Source organism: Scyliorhinus torazame, chromosome 1, assembly GCF_047496885.1.
Source record: "Scyliorhinus torazame isolate Kashiwa2021f chromosome 1, sScyTor2.1, whole genome shotgun sequence".
Classification (NCBI taxonomy): domain Eukaryota; kingdom Metazoa; phylum Chordata; class Chondrichthyes; order Carcharhiniformes; family Scyliorhinidae; genus Scyliorhinus; species Scyliorhinus torazame.
This window is the reverse complement of record NC_092707.1, coordinates 396,671,829-396,693,394: the sequence shown is the minus strand read 5'-3', so window position 1 is coordinate 396,693,394 and position 21,566 is coordinate 396,671,829. Positions and strand designations below refer to the sequence as shown.

At 58.7% G+C, this 21,566-nt stretch overlaps 1 protein-coding gene across 4 annotated transcripts in view; it reads left to right on the top strand.

Annotated features, from left to right (window-relative positions):
- The window catches only part of LOC140427820 (NHS-like protein 1), a 135,294-nt gene that overhangs the window by 70,954 nt on the left and 42,774 nt on the right, over positions 1 to 21,566 (top strand). For all 4 annotated transcript variants that reach the window (XM_072513537.1, XM_072513518.1, XM_072513526.1 and 1 more), the window contains exon 2: positions 6,779 to 6,931. In XM_072513537.1, the coding sequence (XP_072369638.1) occupies positions 6,779 to 6,931 (153 nt within the window). The remainder of the gene's footprint in view (positions 1 to 6,778; positions 6,932 to 21,566) is intronic.

The window sequence follows — 21,566 nt, the reverse complement described above, 5'->3', positions numbered from 1 at the left end:
GGGATCTCTGGCAGTTATTTTCCTAAACTCTCAACAATGCTCCCCACCCTCAACTGTGATGCAAACCCAGCTGTTGTGACACATTCTGGCGGTGTTGAGGGCGCAGTCTAGTCTCTCGTAGCTAATCCCGAAGGCTCAATCAGTCCCAGAGGGTATTGCAGAAATGCAGCACAGCCTAGTTCAGAACTGAGCTGTGGATTGTTTTCCTGCTCTCTGTACCCTGGGTGTACAGACTGCTTCTCGCGTATGATTCCGAAGGACAATTTGTTTCCACTCGAGCTGGGACCAAAGAGCAGTTCGGTAGGGGGGTGGTCATGTCCCTGGAGTAGTAATCCAGAAATCCGGGCTGATGTTCTGGAGGCCCGAGTTCATAACCCCACCACGGCAGCTGGTAGAATTTAAATTTAATTCACAAATCTGGAATTGAAAGCCAGTCTAGGTAATGGTGATGTGACAACTATCACCAATTGTCGTTGAAACCCATCTGGTTCTCTCGGGCGGCACGGTAGCACAGTGGTTAGCACTATTGCTTCACAGCGCCAGGGACCCGGGTTTGATTCCCGGCTTAGGTCACTGTCTGCGCGGAGTCTGCACGTTCTCCCCGTGTCTGCATGGATTTCCTCCGGGTGCTCCGGTTTCCTCCCACAAGTCCCGAAAGACGTGCAGTTAGGTGAATTGGACATTCTGAATTCTCCCTGTGTACCCGAACAGGCGCCGGAATGTGGCGACTAGGTGCTTTTCACAGTAACTTCATTGCAGTGTTAATGTAAGCCTACTTTTGACAATAAAGATTGTTGTTATAATATTATTATTAGTGTCCATTTTGGGAAGGAAATCTGCTGTCTTTGCCTGGCCTGGCCGACATGTGACTCCAGACCCACAGCACTGTGGTTGACTCTTAACTGTGCCCTGAAATGGCCGAGCGTGTCACTCGGTTCAAGGGCAATTAGGGATGGGCAATAAATGCTGGTCTTGTCAGCGACGTCGACATCCCCGTGAAGGAAACACCAGTGTGGTGTTTGAGGAGGGTGTAAATTGGCAGCTGAACGTACCACCTTGCGGACTATCATAGAATGGTTGCAGAACAGCGGGAGACCAGCCCAGAGCTACAAGTAGTGCCACCGGATCTTTCACATTCGTCTGAAAAGGCAGACAGGCCTTTGGTTTTTAAATGTCTCCTCAGAAAAATGGCACCTCTGACAATGCAGTACGCCCTCCGTACTGTAGCAAGTATCGTAGTATCCGCCTGAATTTTTGTGCTCAGGTCCTGGAGTGGGACTTGAACCCACAGCCTTCTGACCTCCGTGCTGTCGACTAAGTCATGGATGATATTATATGATGCTTCCTTATTTATAAAATGGCATAACTTCCCTCATCACCCCCCACTCTACCCCCCCCCCCACCCGAAGAAATATTTAAGCAAATTGTAAATGCTTTCTTCCTATCCGTCTGTGACCATGCACCTATCTTTGATACACTCCTTAAAACCTATCTCTATGATCAAACATTCCGTTACCTCTCTCAATGTCCTGAATTCGCCCAATGTCAGTTTGTGTCGCCTTACCTTCCTGTGAAGCACCTGGGGGCATGTTACACTGATAAAGGTAGTACGTTAATACAAGTTGTCCCACAATCAACAATTGATGCTCGATCAGTTAATTTTAAATCTCGAGGTAGATAGTTTTTTTTTAAGCAAAGATATGAAAGGGTGCGGGCCAAAGGCAGGGGTATGGAGTTAGGCCACAGATCAGCCACGATCGCACTGAATGGCAGAGCAGGCGAGAGGGGCCGAATGGCGCACTCCTGTCCCGATGTTCCTCTGAGTCCTTCCGAGTGTTGCGGGAGACTGTTCGTGTTTTACGATGATATCATGTTATATCTGACGCAGAGGATGTTTAATATGTGGTTTTTAACATAACGCCTTGCGGGAAGCTGGTTTAGGTGGCTGTGTGGCTGCAGAAGGAACTAAAAAGAGCATTTTAAAAAAAATGTATTCATTGAAATTTATTTTGAGCGTGTGCAGTCACCGGTTGGTCTGAGGAGGAACTGTATTTGGAAAGAAGGAAGTCGGAAGGAAAAAGATTTATACGTCACTTTTCACAACATCGTAAAGTGCTTTGCAGCCAATGAAGTACTTTGTTGAAGTGTAGTCACTGTTGTAATACAGGAAGCGCAGCAGCATGTTTGTGAACAGCAAGATCCCACAAACCGCAATGGGATAATGATCAGGGAATCTGTTTTCCTGATCTTTATAGAATTCCCACAGTGCAGAAGGAGGCCATCCGGCCCATCCACTCTGTACTGACCCTCTGAAAGTACGCTGCTTTGGAGGGGGGCGGAGAATCGCGAAAGCGGCGCCGCCCCCGATTTGGTCGTAAACTTTGATTCTCCGGCCGATCGCCGAACGCAATTTTGACGACCGGCGAATCCCGCCCATCATCTCTGACAGCCCATCCCTCCCGCAGTACTGCACTGGGAGATTCCGTCTGTGTTCGCTACACTCCGGGCTCTGGAGTGGGACTCGAGCGCAGGCCTTTTGACTCGAGCAATAGTGAGCTGCAGCTGACGTTGGGTTTGGAGCCAGAATGCTGCCACGTGTGTGTTGTTGGGTCAGTTTCCGGAGCCCAGCCATAGACCCTGGTAGCACTGAGCTCCCCGAGTCTGCTGCCGAGAGAAAGGAGGCCAGGGTGAGCAACATCAATTCTCACAGGCTGCAGGAACTGGCTGGATAAAGACAGCTGGGTGTTCGCTGTGCAGAATTGGTTTGCTCAGCTGGGAGAGGGTTTACAGAGCTCTTGTGTGATGACCCTTCTGCGAGGAGAGTGGGGTGAAATGGTCGCCAGGGCAGCAACGTATCAGCAAAGAGTACCTGACGCAAATAATGGGCGGACACCAGAACAAAAGAGAGGGCAATAATCATTATCACAGCAGTGCTGGGCTTGTGTCAACTGGAGGCGAGATGTGTGTTCAGGTGCTCTAACACAGGCTTGAACAACAGGCCCATATCCTTCCAACATGGTCACTGCAGACAATGTTACAGTTGTCCCATGTCCCAACCCTCTCGCCTTGGCATTGCCAAGAAGCTTTCGGACATCTGCTCAACCGATGTCTGGGCCTTGGCAAGCCTCCCGGAGACTCCAGAGCGAAAGATTAATACCCTGGACACTGTTGCGAGCGACACTCGGGCGGCACAGTGGTTAGCACAGTTGCTTCACAGCGCCAGGGTCCCAGGTTCGATTCCCGGCTTGGGTCACTGTCTGTGCGGCGTCTGCACGTTCTCCCCGGGTCTGCATGGGTTTCCTCCGGGGGCTCCGGGAGTTTCCTCCCATAATCCAAAGATGTGAATGTTAGGTGGATTGGCCATGCTAAATTGCCCTTCGGTTCGGTGGGGTTACAGGGATGAGATGGAGGTGTGGGCTTAAATAGGGTGCTCTTTCCAAGAGCCGGTGCAGACTCGATGGGCCGAATGGCCTCCTGCACTGTAAATTTAATGAATTCTATGAAAAATAAAATTAGAATGGTTCGAGTACAGAAGGAGACCATTCAGCCGATTGTCTGCAACAGTAATTTAGCTAGCCCCACTCCCCGCCATTTCCCTGTATGCCTGCAATCCCTTTTCTTCAGATAGTTATCCAGCTCCCATTTGAAAGCCATGATTGGCCCTGCCTGCTCCATCCCCTCAGGCAGTGCGTTTCAGATCCGAACCACTGGCGAACAGAAATGTTTTTCCCCATATCGCCGGTGGTTCTGCTGCCGATCACCTTGAACCGGTCTGCTCTGGTACTCCGGCCTTCCACCAATGGGAACAGATTGCTCCTCATCTACTCTGTCCAGGCCCCTCCTGATTCTGAACACCTCCATCACATGCCCTCTCAACCTTCCCAAAGGAGAACAGCCCAAGCTTCTCCACTCTATCCACATAACTGAAGTTCCTCGTACCTGGAAACCATTCTTGGCAATGTTTTCAGCACCCTCTCCAGAGCCTTCAACATCTTTCCTAAAGTGTGGAGCCCAGAACTGGACATGATACTCCAGTTGAACCAGTGTTTGGAACTTTATTGGGGAAAATAATGTTTTTGCTACACTCTTTGTTGGTTATATAAGTATTGGAGATGGGATAGGAAGACCTCATAATGATGCTTTTATGTCTATGTCCAACTATTATTGGTAATCCTATCAGCCATAGAAGGGTGACATTTTATTCAATTGTCTGTGTTCCAGCATCAGCCAGCATGCTTTCAATGCAGTGTACGCCTCTCATATTCTCGGTGTAATGTGCAAATTATGGCACAGGTGTGTTTATGATAGAACTGGTTAACAATGGGTGGCATGGGGGTTAGCACTACTGCCTCACAGTGCCAGGTACCCGGGTTCTATTCTGGCCTCGGGTGACAGTCTGTGCGGAGTTTGCACATTCTCCCCGTGTCTGCGTGGGTTTCCTCCGGATGCTCCGGTTTCCTCCCACAATCCAAAGACGTGCAGGTTAGGTGGATTGGCCACGATAAATTGCCCTTAGTGTCCAAAAAGGTCAGAAGGGGTTATTGGGTTTTTCCAATTAAGGGTCAAGGGGCTGTTTAGCACAGGGCTAAATCGCTGGCTTTGAAAGCAGACCAAGGCAGGCCAGCAGCACGGTTCGATTCCCGTAACAGCCTCCCCGAACAGGCGCCGGAATGTAGCGACTAGGGGCTTTTCACAGTAACTTCATTTGAAGCCTACTTGTGACAAAAAGCGATTTTCATTTCATTTCATTTCGGAAGTGAGGGCTTGAGTGGGTCGGTGCAGACTCGATGGGCCGAATGGCCTCCTTCTGCACTGTATGTTCTAAATTGTCCCATGGTGCCCAAAATAGTGCAGGTTCGGTGGGGTTACGGGATAGGGCAGGGGGTGAGCCTGAGGGGGGGGGGGGAGCTCTTTCTAGGGTCGGTGTGGATCCGATGGGCCAAATCGCCGCCTCCTGCAGGAATTCTATGATTCTAACTGGATTGCCAGCGAGGGTGCCCGGAGCATCCCTGCCCACCCCTTGCCAACACGCACATAGCCAGAGGCTTCTGTACAAAGAGGGAGGAGGGAAAATAGTATTGAGAAATATCTGAGACGATACTCGTTCATCCCCTGGAGGTGGATTTATGTGGTTGTAGGGCAGCTTGTGTGAGATCTCATCGCCGGTGCCAACTCTTGCTAGCCCTGGCATGAGAACCTGAACTACGATTGTGGAACTGTCGCACTGATCCAGTGACCATGTTCATAGAACATACAGTGCAGAAGGAGGCCATTCGGCCCATCGAGTCTGCACCGACCCACTTAAGCCCTCACTTCCACCCAAGCCCCGTAACCCAATAACCCCTCCTCACGTCTTTGGTCACTAATGGCAATTTATCGTGGCCAATCCACCTAACCTGCACGTCTCGGACTGTGGGAGGAAACCGGAGCACCCGGAGGAAACCCACGCACACACGGGGAGAACGTGCAGACTCCACACAGACGGTGACCCAAGCCGGGAATCGAACCTGGGACCCTGGCGCTGTGAAGCCATAGTGCTATCCACTTGTGCTACCGTGCTGCCCTGTGATGGTTTATGGTCCACAGTGTCGGTAGTGAGTCCTTGTCATTACAAACCATTCGAAGACCAAGGTCTCATGGGGGAAGGAAGGAAATGGCATTCAAACGAAGACCCTCGTGTGTGTGTGTGTGTGTGTGTGTGTGTGTGTGTGTGTGTATCCGTCCGTCCGTCCCACCCCGTCCCAATTTCCTGCCTGCGAGCATGGAATTTCTGGGAACGGATGCAGCAATTTCCCAGCTCGCCGCCCCCACCCCAGCTGTTGTTTTTGTCCCATTCATGAGTTTTTAAAAAAAACAATATTGCCCCTCGGGCTCACAAATGTGCTTTTGTTCTGCATTGTGGCTGCCCTGAATGGACTGAACTCCACCCAAAGCAGATCACCACCTCTCAGGTGTGCGCGGGACATCCGATACAGCCGGAAGACTGTCTGAAATTAGGCCTGTGATGTCTGCCGTTTCCTGACACTCGGTTGCCGTATGTTGTGTGTCTGATGCACTTTGAATGTGGCTGGTTCAGGTCAGACACCCTGACAAGGAAGTGATCGCAATTAGCTTGCTCCTAATGCCCCGCCACTTGCCTTTTCTGTTAATACTGTACTGTGACCAGGCATTGAAATTGTCTCGAACTGATCAACCACTTAAATAAAAAGACTTCCAGGAAGAATGTTTGAGATCATGACGGTGGAATTTTAAAGAAATTTCTAGATGCTATAACGGGAAGGTGGTGGGGCCGGGTTGGATTTGACAGGGCGATGGGGAAAGAGAATGCGCAGCAAAGTGGTTTAGCACTGTCGCTTCACAGCTCCAAGGACCCAGGTCCCAGATTCGATTCCCGGCTGGGTCACTGTCTGTGCGGAGTCTGCACGTTCTCCCCGTGTCTGCGTGGGTTTCCTCCGGGTGCTCCTGTTTCCTCCCACAGTCCAAAGATGTGCAGGTTAGGTGGATTGGCCACGCTAAATTGCCCTTAGTGTCCAAAAAACAATTGTTAAGTGGGGGTTACGGGGATAGGGTAGATACGTGGGCTTCAGTAGGGTGCTCTTTATAAGGGCCGGTGCAGACTCGATGGGCCGAATTGCCTCCTTCTGCACTGCAAATTCTACGAAATTCTATGAGAAGTGAAATGAGATTAATTGGATAATGCGATGGGCTGAATGGCCCCCTTTTTGCTCCGTGCGATGCTAAGTCAGTCAGACTGAGATGGCTCCCTCTTCTTTTGTAGCCGTCTCGAACCTGGACGAAGAGAGTAAATGGACGGTCCACTATAAAGCATCATGGCATCAGCATGAGAACGTGTTCCTCCCAGCGAGCCGCTCAACATGCGTAGAGGATCTTCACCGGCAAGCCAAGGGTAACCTGAAAACCGTGCTGCGAGGTAAGAGCCTTTCGCCTCCCTTCCCTCCCCTGTGAACCCTTCCCGGTCACTAACACCAGTGTCTCTCTGGACATTTTACAAGTTTCAAAGCATTAAAAAAAATTTTTTTTTTTTTAATTCTGCTTTTCTATTCATCCGGCCAAAGTTGTTGTGATAAATGTAGGTGGTATTCCCGAGACTCGGGCTCGAGTTTCACTGCGGTTGTGCTGTCAGGAGAGTGGATGGCTAGATGTGTAAAAAGATGGAAATGTTGTCTCCAATGTTTGCCCTCTACAGGTCTCCGTTTGCAAACGGAGGAAAGTGAAACCAAGGAATCTCTCTGCAACCTAAATTATCAGCAGGTCCCTTAACTCTGGGTCAGAAGGTTGTGGGTTCAAGTCCCACACCAGTAACCTGAGCTGACGTAGCGCAGTTCTGAGGGAGTGCTGCCATGCCGGAGGTGCCAACGTTTGGATGAGGTGTTAAACTGAAGCCCCATTTCCCCCGCTCCAGTAAAAGGTCCGGTGGTGTGATTTGGAAGGTCATCAGAGGAGTTCTCCCCCGGTGACCTGGCCAATATTTATCCCTCCGTCAACACCACAAAGACAGATTATCTGATCCATGTCTTCAGTTTTGGATCTGCCAGGGCTGCTCAGCTCCTGACCTCGTTACAGCCTTGGGATAACATGGAGAAAAGAGGCGTGGTGAGAGTGACTGCCCTTCACATCACCATTTGACTCAGTGTGGCATCAAGGAGCCCTAACAAAACTGGAGTCAATGGGAATCAGGGAAAACGCACTACTGGTTGGAGCCACACCTGGCACAAAGGCTGTGGTTGTTCGGGTCAGCCATCCCAATGCCTGAACATCACTGCAGGAGTTCCTCAGGGTAGTGTCCTAGGCCCAACCATCTTCAGCTGCTTCATCAACGGCCTGCCTTCTATCATCCGTCAGAAGTGGGAATGTTTGCAGATGACTGCACAAATTCACCACTCCTCAGATACAAAAGCAGTCCGTGTCCACATGCAGGAAGCCCAGGACAATATCCAGTCTTGGTCTGATAAGTGGCAAGTTACATTCGTCCACACAAGTGGCAGGCAATGGATATCACCAACAAGAGAAGATCTAACCATCGCCCCATGACACTCAATGGCATTACCATCACTGAATCCCCCACAATCATTGACCAGAAACTGAACTGGACTAGCCATATAAATACTGTGGCTTCAAGAGCAGGTCAGAGGCTGGGAGTCCTATGGTGAGTATCTCACCTTCTGAATCCCCAAAGCCTGTCCACCATCTGCAGGGCACACGTCAGGGGTGTGATGGAATACTCTCCACTTGCCTGGATGGGTGCAGCTCCAACAACACAAGAAGCTCGATACCATCCAGGACAAAGCAGCCCACTTGATTGGCACCCCAACCACCAACATTCACTCCCTCCACCACCAATGCACAGTAACAGCAGTGTGCACCATCTACAAGATGTACTTCACCACTCACCATGGCTCTTTTGACAGCAACTTCAAAACCCGCAACCTCTCCCACCGAGAAGGATAAGGGCAGCAGACGGATGGGAACGCCACCACCTGCAATTCGTGTCCAAGTCACACACCATCCTGACTTGGAAATATATCGCCATTCCTTCATTGTCGCATGGTCAGAATCCTGGAACTCCCTCCGTAACAGCATAGTGGGTGTACCTACATCTCAGGGACTGCAGCGGTCAAGAAGGTAGCTCAACCCCACCTTCTCAGGGGCAATTAGGGATGGGCAATAAATACTAGCCCAGCCTGTGACACCCACCTCCTGTAAATGTATGCAGATAATAGCACCCCTAATTTCACAAGAGAAGTATCAAATGAAAATTGACAGCAAGGCAGATAAAGGCACAAGACAGAAGGGGAGGTAGGTTTTTAAGAGCACCTTTAAGACGAGAGAGAGAGGTGTCGGAAATGAGTCAGTTTTACAGTACGGAAAGAGGCCCTTCGGCCCATTGCGTCTGTGCCGACGAGTTGCACAGTTTTAGTCACCGGCCAGAATAGCATTTATGACCCATTGGCTGAGGCAGCTGTAGGTGTGGCCCTCAATGGCGATGTTCAAGAGACAAGAACCAGAGGAGCACAGAGATACCAGATCGCATCTCAGGGGGGTTCCAGGGCAGGAGAAGGTCACAGGGATAGGGAGGGATGAGGACCTGGAGGGATTTTAACGCAGATGAGAAATAGTTTGCTTCTATTGGTGCGCACTGCAGCCAACCTGCCTGTCAGCTGGCTGCAGAGTGACTCGATGGTAGCCCCCCCCTTACCAGCCGGCCAGGGCGGATCAGAGGGCAAGTGTGGAGTGCGAACTTTGTGACTTCAGCCAGGACTTGGGGTTGGTCTTGGTCTAGAAAATGGAGTGTGGCAGACAGAAGGAGAATGCGTGCCTGCCGTCACCTCACAGCACCAAGATAAAGTGACCAATTACAGCACGGTTGTTGAGACTTATCAGTTGATCGAATTTGAGCACTGCAGCATTAAAGGGGTTGGTGTATTCGAGGGAGGTGTTGCAGACACCTCGTTGTGGAACTCCAACGGTATGCACTGTCAATTCCTGAGTAATGACAACAGTGTCTTTGAAGTAAACTGGGAGCTGTCAGGTCACTGGAAAAACCATTCAGCTGTTGAGATAGTTTCCTCTTATTTCCTTTCAAGCAGCTCCCTCTGTTTTATGAGTTTACAGAGCAAGTTAGTTCCTGTGATAAAGGGAAGCCGGTGAGGGGCAGATTCTTCAGGACAGTAGGGGGTGAGGGGCAAAGGAATGTGAGGACACACCAGTCCTTTCCTATGCTAATTGGCTGACCTGGCAATTGGAATCCGTCCTCAGTGCTGTGAAATGGAAAGGGGAGATGTCAGGAACCTCCCCCTTTGAAACACAGACTTCATTTTTACCTACCCCCCCCTCGCTACCCTGCAGTGTTTTGCATGAACATGGTGATTGAGTGCCCAGTGGCTGTGCAGATCTACCCCATCAGACCTTTCTAATTATTCATTTGTGCTGTTCTTCCCCCTCAGAAGGTGAATTGTGTGGTCCCGTTTATTTTTCAATATTCTTTCAAGCGATATCGGTGTCACCGGCCAGAATAGCATTTATGACCCATTCATTACTGCCCTTCAACTAGGCGGCATCAGGACCGCTGAGCCCCGGACATGGGGAACAGCGAGTGTCGGTCCCGGACGTGGGGAACAGCGAGTCTCGGTCCCGGACGTGGGGAACAGCGAGTCTCGGTCCCGGACGTGGGGAACAGCGAGGCTCGGTCCCGGACGTGGGGAACAGCGAGGCTCGGTCCCGGATGTGGGGAACAGCGAGTCTCGGTCCCGGATGTGGGGAACAGCGAGTCTCGGTCCCGGACGTGGGGAACAGCGAGTCTCGGTCCCGGACATGGGGAACAGCGAGGCTCGGTCCCGGATGTGGGGAACAGCGAGTCTCGGTCCCGGACGTGGGGAACAGCGAGTCTCGGTCCCGGACGTGGGGAACAGCGAGTCTCGGTCCCGGACGTGGGGAACAGCGAGTCTCGGTCCCGGATGTGGGGAACAGCGAGTCTCGGTCCCGGACGTGGGGAACAGCGAGTCTCGGTCCCGGACATGGGGAACAGCGAGGCTCGGTCCCGGATGTGGGGAACAGCGAGTCTCGGTCCCGGACGTGGGGAACAGCGAGTCTCGGTCCCGGACGTGGGGAACAGCGAGTCTCGGTCCCGGACGTGGGGAACAGCGAGTCTCGGTCCCGGACGTGGGGAACAGCGAGGCTCGGTCCCGGACGTGGGGAACAGCGAGGCTCGGTCCCGGATGTGGGGAACAGCGAGTCTCGGTCCCGGATGTGGGGAACAGCGAGTCTCGGTCCCGGACGTGGGGAACAGCGAGTCTCGGTCCCGGACATGGGGAACAGCGAGGCTCGGTCCCGGATGTGGGGAACAGCGAGTCTCGGTCCCGGACGTGGGGAACAGCGAGTCTCGGTCCCGGACGTGGGGAACAGCGAGTCTCGGTCCCGGACGCGGGGAACAGCGAGTCTCGGTCCCGGACGTGGGGAACAGCGAGTCTCGGTCCGGGACACTGGGAACACCGAGTCTCGGTCCCGGACATGGGGAACAGCGAGGCTCGGTCCCGGACATGGGGAACAGCGAGGCTCGGTCCCGGACGTGGGGAACAGCGAGTGTCGGTCCGGGACACTGGGAACACCGAGTCTCGGTCCCGGACATGGGGAACAGCGAGTGTCGGTCCGGGACACTGGGAACAGCGAGTCTCGGTCCCGGACGTGGGGAACAGCGAGTGTCGGTCCGGGACACTGGGAACAGCGAGGCTCGGTCCCGGACGTGGGGAACAGCGAGTGTCGGTCCGGGACACTGGGAACAGCGAGTCTCGGTCCCGGACGTGGGGAACAGCGAGTCTCGGTCCTGGACATGGGGAAGAGCGAGTCTCGGTCCCGGATGTGGGGAACAGCGAGTCTCGGTCCCGGACATGGGGAACAGCGAGTCTCGGTGCCGGACGTGGGGAACAGCGAGTCTCAGGTCCGGACACCGGGAAGAGCGAGTCTCGGTCCCGGACATGGGGAACAGCGAGTCTCGGTCCCGGACATGGGGAACAGCGAGTCTCGGTCCCGGTCGTGGGGAACAGCGAGTCTCGGTCCCGGAGATGGGGAACAGCGAGTCTCGGTGCCGGACGTGGGGAACAGCGAGTCTCGGTCCCGGAGATGGGGAACAGCGAGTCTCCGTCCCGGAGATGGGGAACAGCGAGTCTCGGTCCCGGACGTGGGGAACAGCGAGTTTCGGTCCCGGACGTGGGGAACAGCGAGTTTCGGTCCCGGACGTTGGGAACAGCGAGTCTCGGTCCCGGACATGGGGAACAGCGAGTCTCGGTCCCGGACATGGGGAACAGCGAGTCTCGGTGCCGGACATGGGGAACAGTGAGTCTCGGTCCCGGACATGGGGAACAGCGAGTCTCGGTCCCGGTCGTGGGGAACAGCGAGTCTCGGTCCCGGACATGGGGAACAGCGAGTCTCGGTCCCGGAGATGGAGAACAGCGAGTCTCGTTCCCGGACATGGGGAACAGCGAGTCTCGGTCCCGGACATGCGGAACAGCGAGTCTCGGTGCCGGACATGGGGAACAGCGAGTCTCAGTCTGGGACACTAGGAACAGCAAGTCTCGTTCCCGGACATGGGGAACAGCGAGTCTCAGTCTGGGACACTAGGAACAGCAAGTCTCGTTCCCGGACGTGGGGAACAGCGAGTCTCGGTCCCGGACACCGGGAAGAGCGAGTCTCGGTGCCGGACGTGGGGAACAGCGAGTCTCGGTCCCGGATGTGGGGAACAGCGAGTCTCGGTCCCGGACATGGGGAACAGCGAGTCTCGGTGCCGGACGTGGGGAACAGCGAGTCTCAGGTCCGGACACCGGGAAGAGCGAGTCTCGGTCCCGGACATGGGGAACAGCGAGTCTCGGTCCCGGACATGGGGAACAGCGAGTCTCGGTCCCGGACGTGGGGAACAGCGAGTCTCGGTCCCGGACGTGGGGAACAGCGAGTCTCGGTCCCGGTCATCAGGAACAGCGAGTCTCGGTCCCGGACGTGGGGAACAGCGAGTCTCGGTCCCGGACGTGGGGAACAGCGAGTTTCGGTCCCGGACGTGGGGAACAGCGAGTTTCGGTCCCGGACGTTGGGAACAGCGAGTCTCGGTCCCGGACATGGGGAACAGCGAGTCCCGGTCCCGGACATGGGGAACAGCGAGTCTCGGTCCCGGACGTGGGGAACAGCGAGTCTCGGTCCCGGTCGTGGGGAACAGCGAGTCTCGGTCCCGGAGATGGAGAACAGCGAGTCTCGGTCCAGGTCATCAGGAACAGTGAGTCTCGGTCCCGGACATGCGGAACAGCGAGTCTCGGTCCCGGACATGCGGAACAGCGAGTCTCGGTGCCGGACATGGGGAACAGTGAGTCTCGGTCCCGGACATGCGGAACAGCGAGTCTCGGTGCCGGACATGGGGAACAGCGAGTCTCAGGTCCGGACACCGGGAAGAGCGAGTCTCGGTCCCGGACATGGGGAACAGCGAGTCTCAGTCTGGGACACTAGGAACAGCGAGTCTCGGTCCCGGACGTGGGGAACAGCGAGTCTCGTTCCCGGACATGGGGAACAGCGAGTCTCGGTCCCGGACATGGGGAACAGCGAGTCTCGGTCCCGGACATGGGGAACAGCGAGTCTCAGGTCCGGACACCGGGAAGAGCGAGTCTCGGTGCCGGACATGGGGAACAGAGAGTCTCGGTCCCGGACGTGGGGAACAGCGAGTCTCGGTCCCGGACATGGGGAACAGCGAGTCTCAGTCTGGGACACTAGGAACAGCGAGGCTCGGTCCCGAACATGGGGAACAGCGAGCCTCGGTCCCGGACGTGGGGAACAGCGAGTCTCGGTCCTGGACGTGGGGAACAGCGAGTCTCGGTCCCGGACATGGGGAACAGCGAGGCTCGGTCCCGGACATGGGGAACAGCGAGTCTCGGTCCCGGACGTGGGGAACAGCGAGTCTCGGTCCCGGACATGGGGAACAGCGAGTCTCAGTCCGGGACACTGGGAACAGCGACCCTCGGTCCCGGACATGGGGAACAGCGAGTCTCGGTGCCGGACATGGGGAACAGCGAGTCTCGGTCCCGGACATGGGGAACAGCAAGTCTCGGTCCCGGACGTGGGGAACAGCGAGTCTCGGTCCCGGACATGGGGAACAGCAAGTCTCGGTCCCGGACGTGGGAAACAGCGAGTCTCGGTCCCGGACGTGGGGAACAGCAAGTCTCGGTCCCGGACATGGGGAACAGCGAGTCTCAGTCTGGGACACTAGGAACAGCGAGGCTCGGTCCCGAACATGGGGAACAGCGAGCCTCGGTCTCGGACGTGGGGAACAGCGAGTCTCGGTCCCGGACGTGGGGAACAGCGAGTCTCGGTCCCGGACGTGGGGAACAGCGAGTCTCGGTCCTGGACGTGGGGAACAGCGAGTTTCGGTCCCGGACGTGGGGAACAGCGAGTCTCGGTCCTGGACGTGGGGAACAGCGAGTCTCGGTCCCGGACTTGGGGAACAGCGAGTCTCAGTCCGGGACACTGGGAACAGCGAGGCTCGGTCCCGGACATGGGGAACAGCGAGTCTCGGTCCTGGACGTGGGGAACAGCGAGTCTCGGTCCCGGACGTGGGGAACAGCGAGTCTCGGTCCCGGACGTGGGGAACAGCGAGTCTCGGTCCCGGACGTGGGGAACAGCGAGTCTCGGTCCCGGACGTGGGGAACAGCGAGTCTCGGTCCCGGACGTGGGGAACAGCGAGTCTCGGTGCCGGACATCGGGTACAGCGAGTCTCGGTCCCGGACATCAGGAACAGCGAGTCTCGGTCCTGGACATGGGTGACGGGGTGTCTCGGTCTCGGACACCGGGAACAGCGAGGCTCGGTCCCGGACGTGGGGAACAGCGAGTCTCGGTCCCGACGTGGGCAACAGCGAGTCTCGGTCCCGGATGTGGGCAACGGCGAGTCTCGGTCCCGGATGTGGGCAACGGCGAGTCTCGGTCCCGGATGTGGGGAACAGCAAGTCTCAGTCCCGGACGTGGGGAACAGCGAGGCTCGTTCCCGGACATGAGGAACAGCGAGTCTCAGGTCCGGACGCCGGGAACCGCGAGTCTCGGTCCCGGACGCGGGGAACAGCGAGTCTCGGTCCCGGACGTGGGGAACAGCGAGTCTCGGTCCCGGACGTGGGGAACAGCGAGTCTCGGTCCCGGACGTGGGGAACAGCGAGTCTCGGTCCCGGACATGGGGAACAGCGAGTCTCGGTCCCGGACGTGGGGAACAGCGAGTCTCGGTCCTGGACGTGGGGAACAGCGAGTCTCGGTCCCGGACGTGGGGAACAGCGAGTCTCGGTCCCGGACGTGGGGAACAGCGAGTCTCGGTCCTGGACGTGGGGAACAGCGAGTCTCGGTCCCGGACGTGGGAAACAGCGAGTCTCGGTCCGGGACGTGGGGAACAGCGAGTCTCGGTCCTGGACGTGGGGAACAGCGAGTCTCGGTCCCGGACGTGGGGAACAGCGAGTCTCGGTCCCGGACGTGGGGAACAGCGAGTCTCGGTCCTGGACGTGGGGAACAGCGAGTCTCGGTCCCGGACGTGGGGAACAGCGAGTCTCGGTCCCGGACGTGGGGAACAGCGAGTCTCGGTCCTGGACGTGGGGAACAGCGAGTCTCGGTCCCGGACGTGGGGAACAGCGAGTCTCGGTCCCGGACATGGGGAACAGCGAGTCTCGGTCCCGGACGTGGGGAACAGCGAGTCTCGGTCCCGGACATGGGGAACAGCGAGTCTCAGTCTGGGACACTAGGAACAGCGAGTCTCGGTCCCGGACATGGGGAACAGCGAGTCTCGGTCCCGGACATGGGGAACAGCGAGTCTCGGTCCCGGACGTGGGGAACAGCGAGTCTCGGTCCCGGACATGGGGAACAGCGAGTCTCAGTCTGGGACACTGGGAACAGCGACCCTCGGTCCCGGACATGGGGAACAGCGAGTCTCGGTCCCGGACATGGGGAACAGCAAGTCTCGGTCCCGGACATGGGGAACAGCAAGTCTCGGTCCCGGACGTGGGAAACAGCGAGTCTCGGTCCCGGACGTGGGGAACAGCAAGTCTCGGTCCCGGACGTGGGGAACAGCGAGTCTCGGTCCCGGACATGGGGAACAGCAAGTCTCGGTCCCGGACGTGGGGAACAGCGAGTCTCGGTCCCGGACATGGGGAACAGCAAGTCTCGGTCCCGGACGTGGGAAACAGCGAGTCTCGGTCCCGGACGTGGGGAACAGCAAGTCTCGGTCCCGGACATGGGGAACAGCGAGTCTCAGTCTGGGACACTAGGAACAGCGAGGCTCGGTCCCGAACATGGGGAACAGCGAGCCTCGGTCTCGGACGTGGGGAACAGCGAGTCTCGGTCCTGGACGTGGGGAACACCGAGTCTCGGTCCCGGACTTGGGGAACAGCGAGTCTCAGTCCTGGACGTGGGGAACAGCGAGTCTCGGTCCTGGACGTGGGGAACAGCGAGTCTCGGTCCCGGACGTGGGGAACAGCGAGTCTCGGTCCCGGACGTGGGGAACAGCGAGTCTCGGTCCCGGACATGGGGAACAGCGAGTCTCGGTCCCGGACGTGGGGAACAGCGAGTCTCGGTCCCGGACGTGGGGAACAGCGAGTCTCGGTCCCGGACGTGGGGAACAGCGAGTCTCGGTCCCGGACGTGGGGAACAGCGAGTCTCGGTCCCGGACGTGGGGAACAGCGAGTCTCGGTGCCGGACATCGGGTACAGCAAGTCTCGGTCCCGGACATCAGGAACAGCGAGTCTCGGTCCTGGACATGGGTGACGGGGTGTCTCGGTCTCGGACACCGGGAACAGCGAGTCTCGGTCCCGGACGTGGGGAACAGCGAGTCTCGGTCCCGACGTGGGCAACAGCGAGTCTCGGTCCCGGATGTGGGCAACGGCGAGTCTCGGTCCCGGATGTGGGGAACAGCGAGTCTCAGTCCCGGACGTGGGGAACAGCGAGTCTCGGTCCCGGACGTGGGGAACTGCGAGTCTCAGGTCCGGGACATTGGGAACAGCGAGGCTCGTTCCCGGACATGAGGAACAGCGAGTCTCAGGTCCGGACGCCGGGAACTGCGAGTCTCGGTCCCGGACGTGGGGAACTGCGAGTCTCAGGTCCGGACACCGGGAAGAGCGAGTCTCGGTCCCGGACATGGGGAACAGCGAATCTCGGTCCCGGACATCGGGAACAGCGAGTCTTGGTCCCGGACGTGGGGAACAGCGAGTCTCAGGTCCGGACACCGGGAAGAGCGAGTCTCGGTCCCGGACATGGGGAACAGCGAATCTCGGTCCCGGACATCGGGAACAGCGAGTCTCGGTCACGGACATCGGGAGCAGCGAGTCTCGGTCCCGGACATCGGGAACAGCGAGTCTCGGTCCTGGACATCGGGAACAGCGAGTCTCGGTCCCGGACATCGGGAACAGCGAGTCTCGGTCCTGGACGTGGGGAACAGCGAGTCTCGGTCCCGGACGTGGGGAACAGCGAGTCTCGGTCCCGGACGTGGGGAACAGCGAGTCTCGGTCCCGGACGTGGGGAACAGCGAGTCTCGGTCCCGGACGCCGGGAACAGCGAGTCTCTGTCCCGGACGTGGGGAACAACGAGTCTCGATCCCGGACGCCCGGAACAGCGAGTCTCGGTCCCGGACGCCGGGAACAGCGAGTCTCGGTCCCGGACGTGGGGAACAACGAGTCTCGATCCCGGACGCCGGGAACAGCGAGTCTCGGTCCCGGACATCGGGAACAGCGAGTCTCGGTCCCGGACGTGGGGAACAGCGAGTCTCGGTCCCGGTCATCGGGAACAGCGAGTCTCGGTCCCGCACATCGGGAACAGCGAGTCTCGGTCCCGGACGCCGGGAACAGCGAGTCTCGGTCCCGCACATCGGGAACAGCGAGTCTCGGTCCCGGACATGGGGAACAGCGAGTCTCGGTCCCGGACGTGCGGAACAGCGAGTCTCGGTCCCGGACGTGGGGAACAACGAGTCTCGATCCCGGACGCCGGGAACAGCGAGTCTCGGTCCCGCACATCGGGAACAGCGAGTCTCGGTCCCGGACATGGGGAACAGCGAGTCTCGGTCCCGGACGTGGGGAACAGCGAGTCTCGGTCCCGGACGTGGGGAACAGCGAGTCTCGGTCCCGGACGTGGGGAACAGCGAGTCTCGGTCCCGGACATGGGGAACAGCGAGTCTCGGTCCCGGACATGTGGAACAGCGAGTCTCGATCCCGGACGCCGGGAACAGCGAGTCTCGGTCCCGGACGTGTGGAACAGCGAGTCTCGGTCCCGGACATGTGGAACAGCGAGTCTCGATCCCGGACGCCGGGAACAGCGAGTCTCGGTCCCGGACGTGTGGAACAGCGAGTCTCGGTCCCGGACATCGGGAACAGCGAGTCTCGGTCCCGGACGTGGGGAACAGCGAGTCTCGGTCCCGGACATGTGGAACAACGGTCGCGATCCCGGACGCCGGGAACAGCGAGTCTCCGTACCGGACACCGGGATCAGCGAGTCTCCGTACCGGACACCGGGAACAGCGAGTCTCGGTCCCCGTCATCGGGAACAGCGAGACCCGGTCCAGGATGCCCGGAACAGCGTGTCTTGGTCCCGGACCCTGGGAACAACGAGTCTCGGTCCCGGATACCTGGAACAGCGAGTCTCGATCCCGGACGTGGAGAACAGCGCGATTCGGTCCCGGACACCGGGAACAGCGAGTCTCGGTCCCGGATGCCGGGAACAGCGAGTGTCAGTCCCGGACATGGGGAACAACGAGTCTCGGCCCCGGACATGGGTGACGGGGTATCTCTGTCTCGGTCCCGGACGTGGGGAACAGCGAGTCTCGGTCCCAGACGTGGGGAACAGCGAGTCTCGGTCCCGCACATCGGGAACAGCGAGTCTCGGTCCCGGACCCCGGGAACAACGAGTCTCGGTCCCGGATACCGGGAACAGCGAGTCTCGGTCCCGGACGTGGGGAACATCGAGTCTCGGTCCCGGACATCAGGAACAGCGAGCCTCGGTCCCGGACATCGGGAACAGCGAGTCTCGGTCCCGGACATCGGGAACAGCGAGTCTCGGTCCCGCACATCGGGAGCAGCGAGTCTCGGTCCCGGACATGGGGAACAGCGAGTCTCGGTCCCGGACGTGGGGAACAGCGAGTCTCGGTCCCGGACATGTGGAACAACGAGTCGCGATCCCGGACGCCGGGAACAGCGAGTCTCCGTACCGGACGCCGGGAACAGCGAGTCTCCGTACCGGACACCGGGATCAGCGAGTCTCCGTACCGGACACCGGGAACAGCGAGTCTCGGTCCCCGTCATCGGGAACAGCGAGACCCGGTCCAGGATGCCGGGAACAGCGTGTCTTGGTCCCGGACCCCGGGAACAACGAGTCTCGGTCCCGGATACCGGGAACAGCGAGTCTCGATCCCGGACGTGGAGAACAGCGCGATTCGGTCCCGGATGCCGGGAACAGCGAGTGTCAGTCCCGGACATGGGGAACAGCGAGTGTCAGTCCCGGACATGGGGAACAGCGAGTGTCAGTCCCGGACATGGGGAACAACAAGTCTCGGTCCCGGACGTGGGGAACAGCGAGTCTCGGTCCCGGACATGGGGAACAACAAGTCTCGGTCCCGGACGTGGGGAACAGCGAGTCTCGGTCCCGGACATGGGGAACAGCGAGTCTCGGTCCCGGACATGGGGAACAGCGAGTCTCGGTCCCGGACGTGGGGAACAGCGAGTCTCGGTCCCGGACATGGGGAACAGCGAGTCTCGGTCCCGGACATGGGGAACAGCGAGTCTCGGTCCCGGACGTGGGGAACAGCGAGTCTCGGTCCCGGACGTGGGGAACAGCGAGTCTCGGTCCCGGACATGGGGAACAACAAGTCTCGGTCCCGGACGTGGGGAACAGCGAGTCTCGGTCCTGGACATGGGGAACAACGAGTCTCGATCCCGGACGCCGGGAACAGCGAGTCTCTGTACCGGACACCGGGATCAGCGAGTCTCCGTACCGGACACCGGGAACAGCGAGTCTCGGTCCGCGTCATCGGGAACAGCGAGACCCGGTCCAGGATGCCGGGAACAGCGTGTCTCGGTCCCGGATACCGGGAACAGCGAGTCTCGGTCCCGGACGTGGGGAACAGCGAGTCTCGGTCCCGGACATGGGGAACAGCGAGTCTCGGTCCCGGACATGGGGAACAGCGAGTCTCGGTCCCGGACGTGGGGAACAGCGAGTCTCGGTCCCGGACGTGGGGAACAGCGAGTCTCGGTCCCGGACGTGGGGAACCGCGAGTCTCGGTCCCGGACGTGGGGAACAGCGAGTCTCGGTCCCGGACATGGGGAACAACAAGTCTCGGTCCCGGACGTGGGGAACAGCGAGTCTCGGTCCTGGACATGGGGAACAACGAGTCTCGATCCCGGACGCCGGGAACAGCGAGTCTCTGTACCGGACACCGGGATCAGCGAGTCTCCGTACCGGACACCGGGAACAGCGAGTCTCGGTCCGCGTCATCGGGAACAGCGAGACCCGGTCCAGGATGCCGGGAACAGCGTGTCTTGGTCCCGGACCCCGGGAACAACGAGTCTCGGTCCCGGATACCGGGAACAGCGAGTCTCGGTCCCGGACGTGGGGAACAGCGAGTCTCGGTCCGGGACACTAGGAACAGCGAGTCTCGGTCCCGGACGTGGGGAACAGCGAGTCTCGGTCCCGGACGTGGGGAACAGCGAGTCTCCGTACCGGACGCCGGGAACAGCGAGTCTCCGTACCGGACACCGGGATCAGCGAGTCTCCGTACCGGACACCGGGAACAGCGAGTCTCGGTCCCCGTCATCGGGAACAGCGAGACCCGGTCCAGGATGCCGGGAACAGCGTGTCTTGGTCCCGGACCCCGGGAACAACGAGTCTCGGTCCCGGATACCGGGAACAGCGAGTCTCGATCCCGGACGTGGAGAACAGCGCGATTCGGTCCCGGATGCCGGGAACAGCGAGTGTCAGTCCCGGACATGGGGAACAGCGAGTGTCAGTCCCGGACATGGGGAACAGCGAGTGTCAGTCCCGGACATGGGGAACAACAAGTCTCGGTCCCGGACGTGGGGAACAGCGAGTCTCGGTCCCGGACATGGGGAACAGCGAGTCTCGGTCCCGGACATGGGGAACAGCGAGTCTCGGTCCCGGACGTGGGGAACAGCGAGTCTCGGTCCCGGACATGGGGAACAGCGAGTCTCGGTCCCGGACATGGGGAACAACAAGTCTCGGTCCCGGACGTGGGGAACAGCGAGTCTCGGTCCTGGACATGGGGAACAACGAGTCTCGATCCCGGACGCCGGGAACAGCGAGTCTCTGTACCGGACACCGGGATCAGCGAGTCTCCGTACCGGACACCGGGAACAGCGAGTCTCGGTCCGCGTCATCGGGAACAGCGAGACCCGGTCCAGGATGCCGGGAACAGCGTGTCTCGGTCCCGGATACCGGGAACAGCGAGTCTCGGTCCCGGACGTGGGGAACAGCGAGTCTCGGTCCCGGACATGGGGAACAGCGAGTCTCGGTCCCGGACATGGGGAACAGCGAGTCTCGGTCCCGGACGTGGGGAACAGCGAGTCTCGGTCCCGGACATGGGGAACAGCGAGTCTCGGTCCCGGACATGGGGAACAACAAGTCTCGGTCCCGGACGTGGGGAACAGCGAGTCTCGGTCCTGGACATGGGGAACAACGAGTCTCGATCCCGGACGCCGGGAACAGCGAGTCTCTGTACCGGACACCGGGATCAGCGAGTCTCCGTACCGGACACCGGGAACAGCGAGTCTCGGTCCGCGTCATCGGGAACAGCGAGACCCGGTCCAGGATGCCGGGAACAGCGTGTCTTGGTCCCGGACCCCGGGAACAACGAGTCTCGGTCCCGGATACCGGGAACAGCGAGTCTCGATCCCGGACGTGGAGAACAGCGCGATTCGGTCCCGGACTCCGGGAACAGCGAGTCTCGGTCCCGGACGTGGGGAACAGCGAGTCTCGGTCCCGGACGTGGGGAACAGCGAGTCTCGGTCCCGGACGTGGGGAACAGCGCGATTCGGTCCCGGATGCCGGGA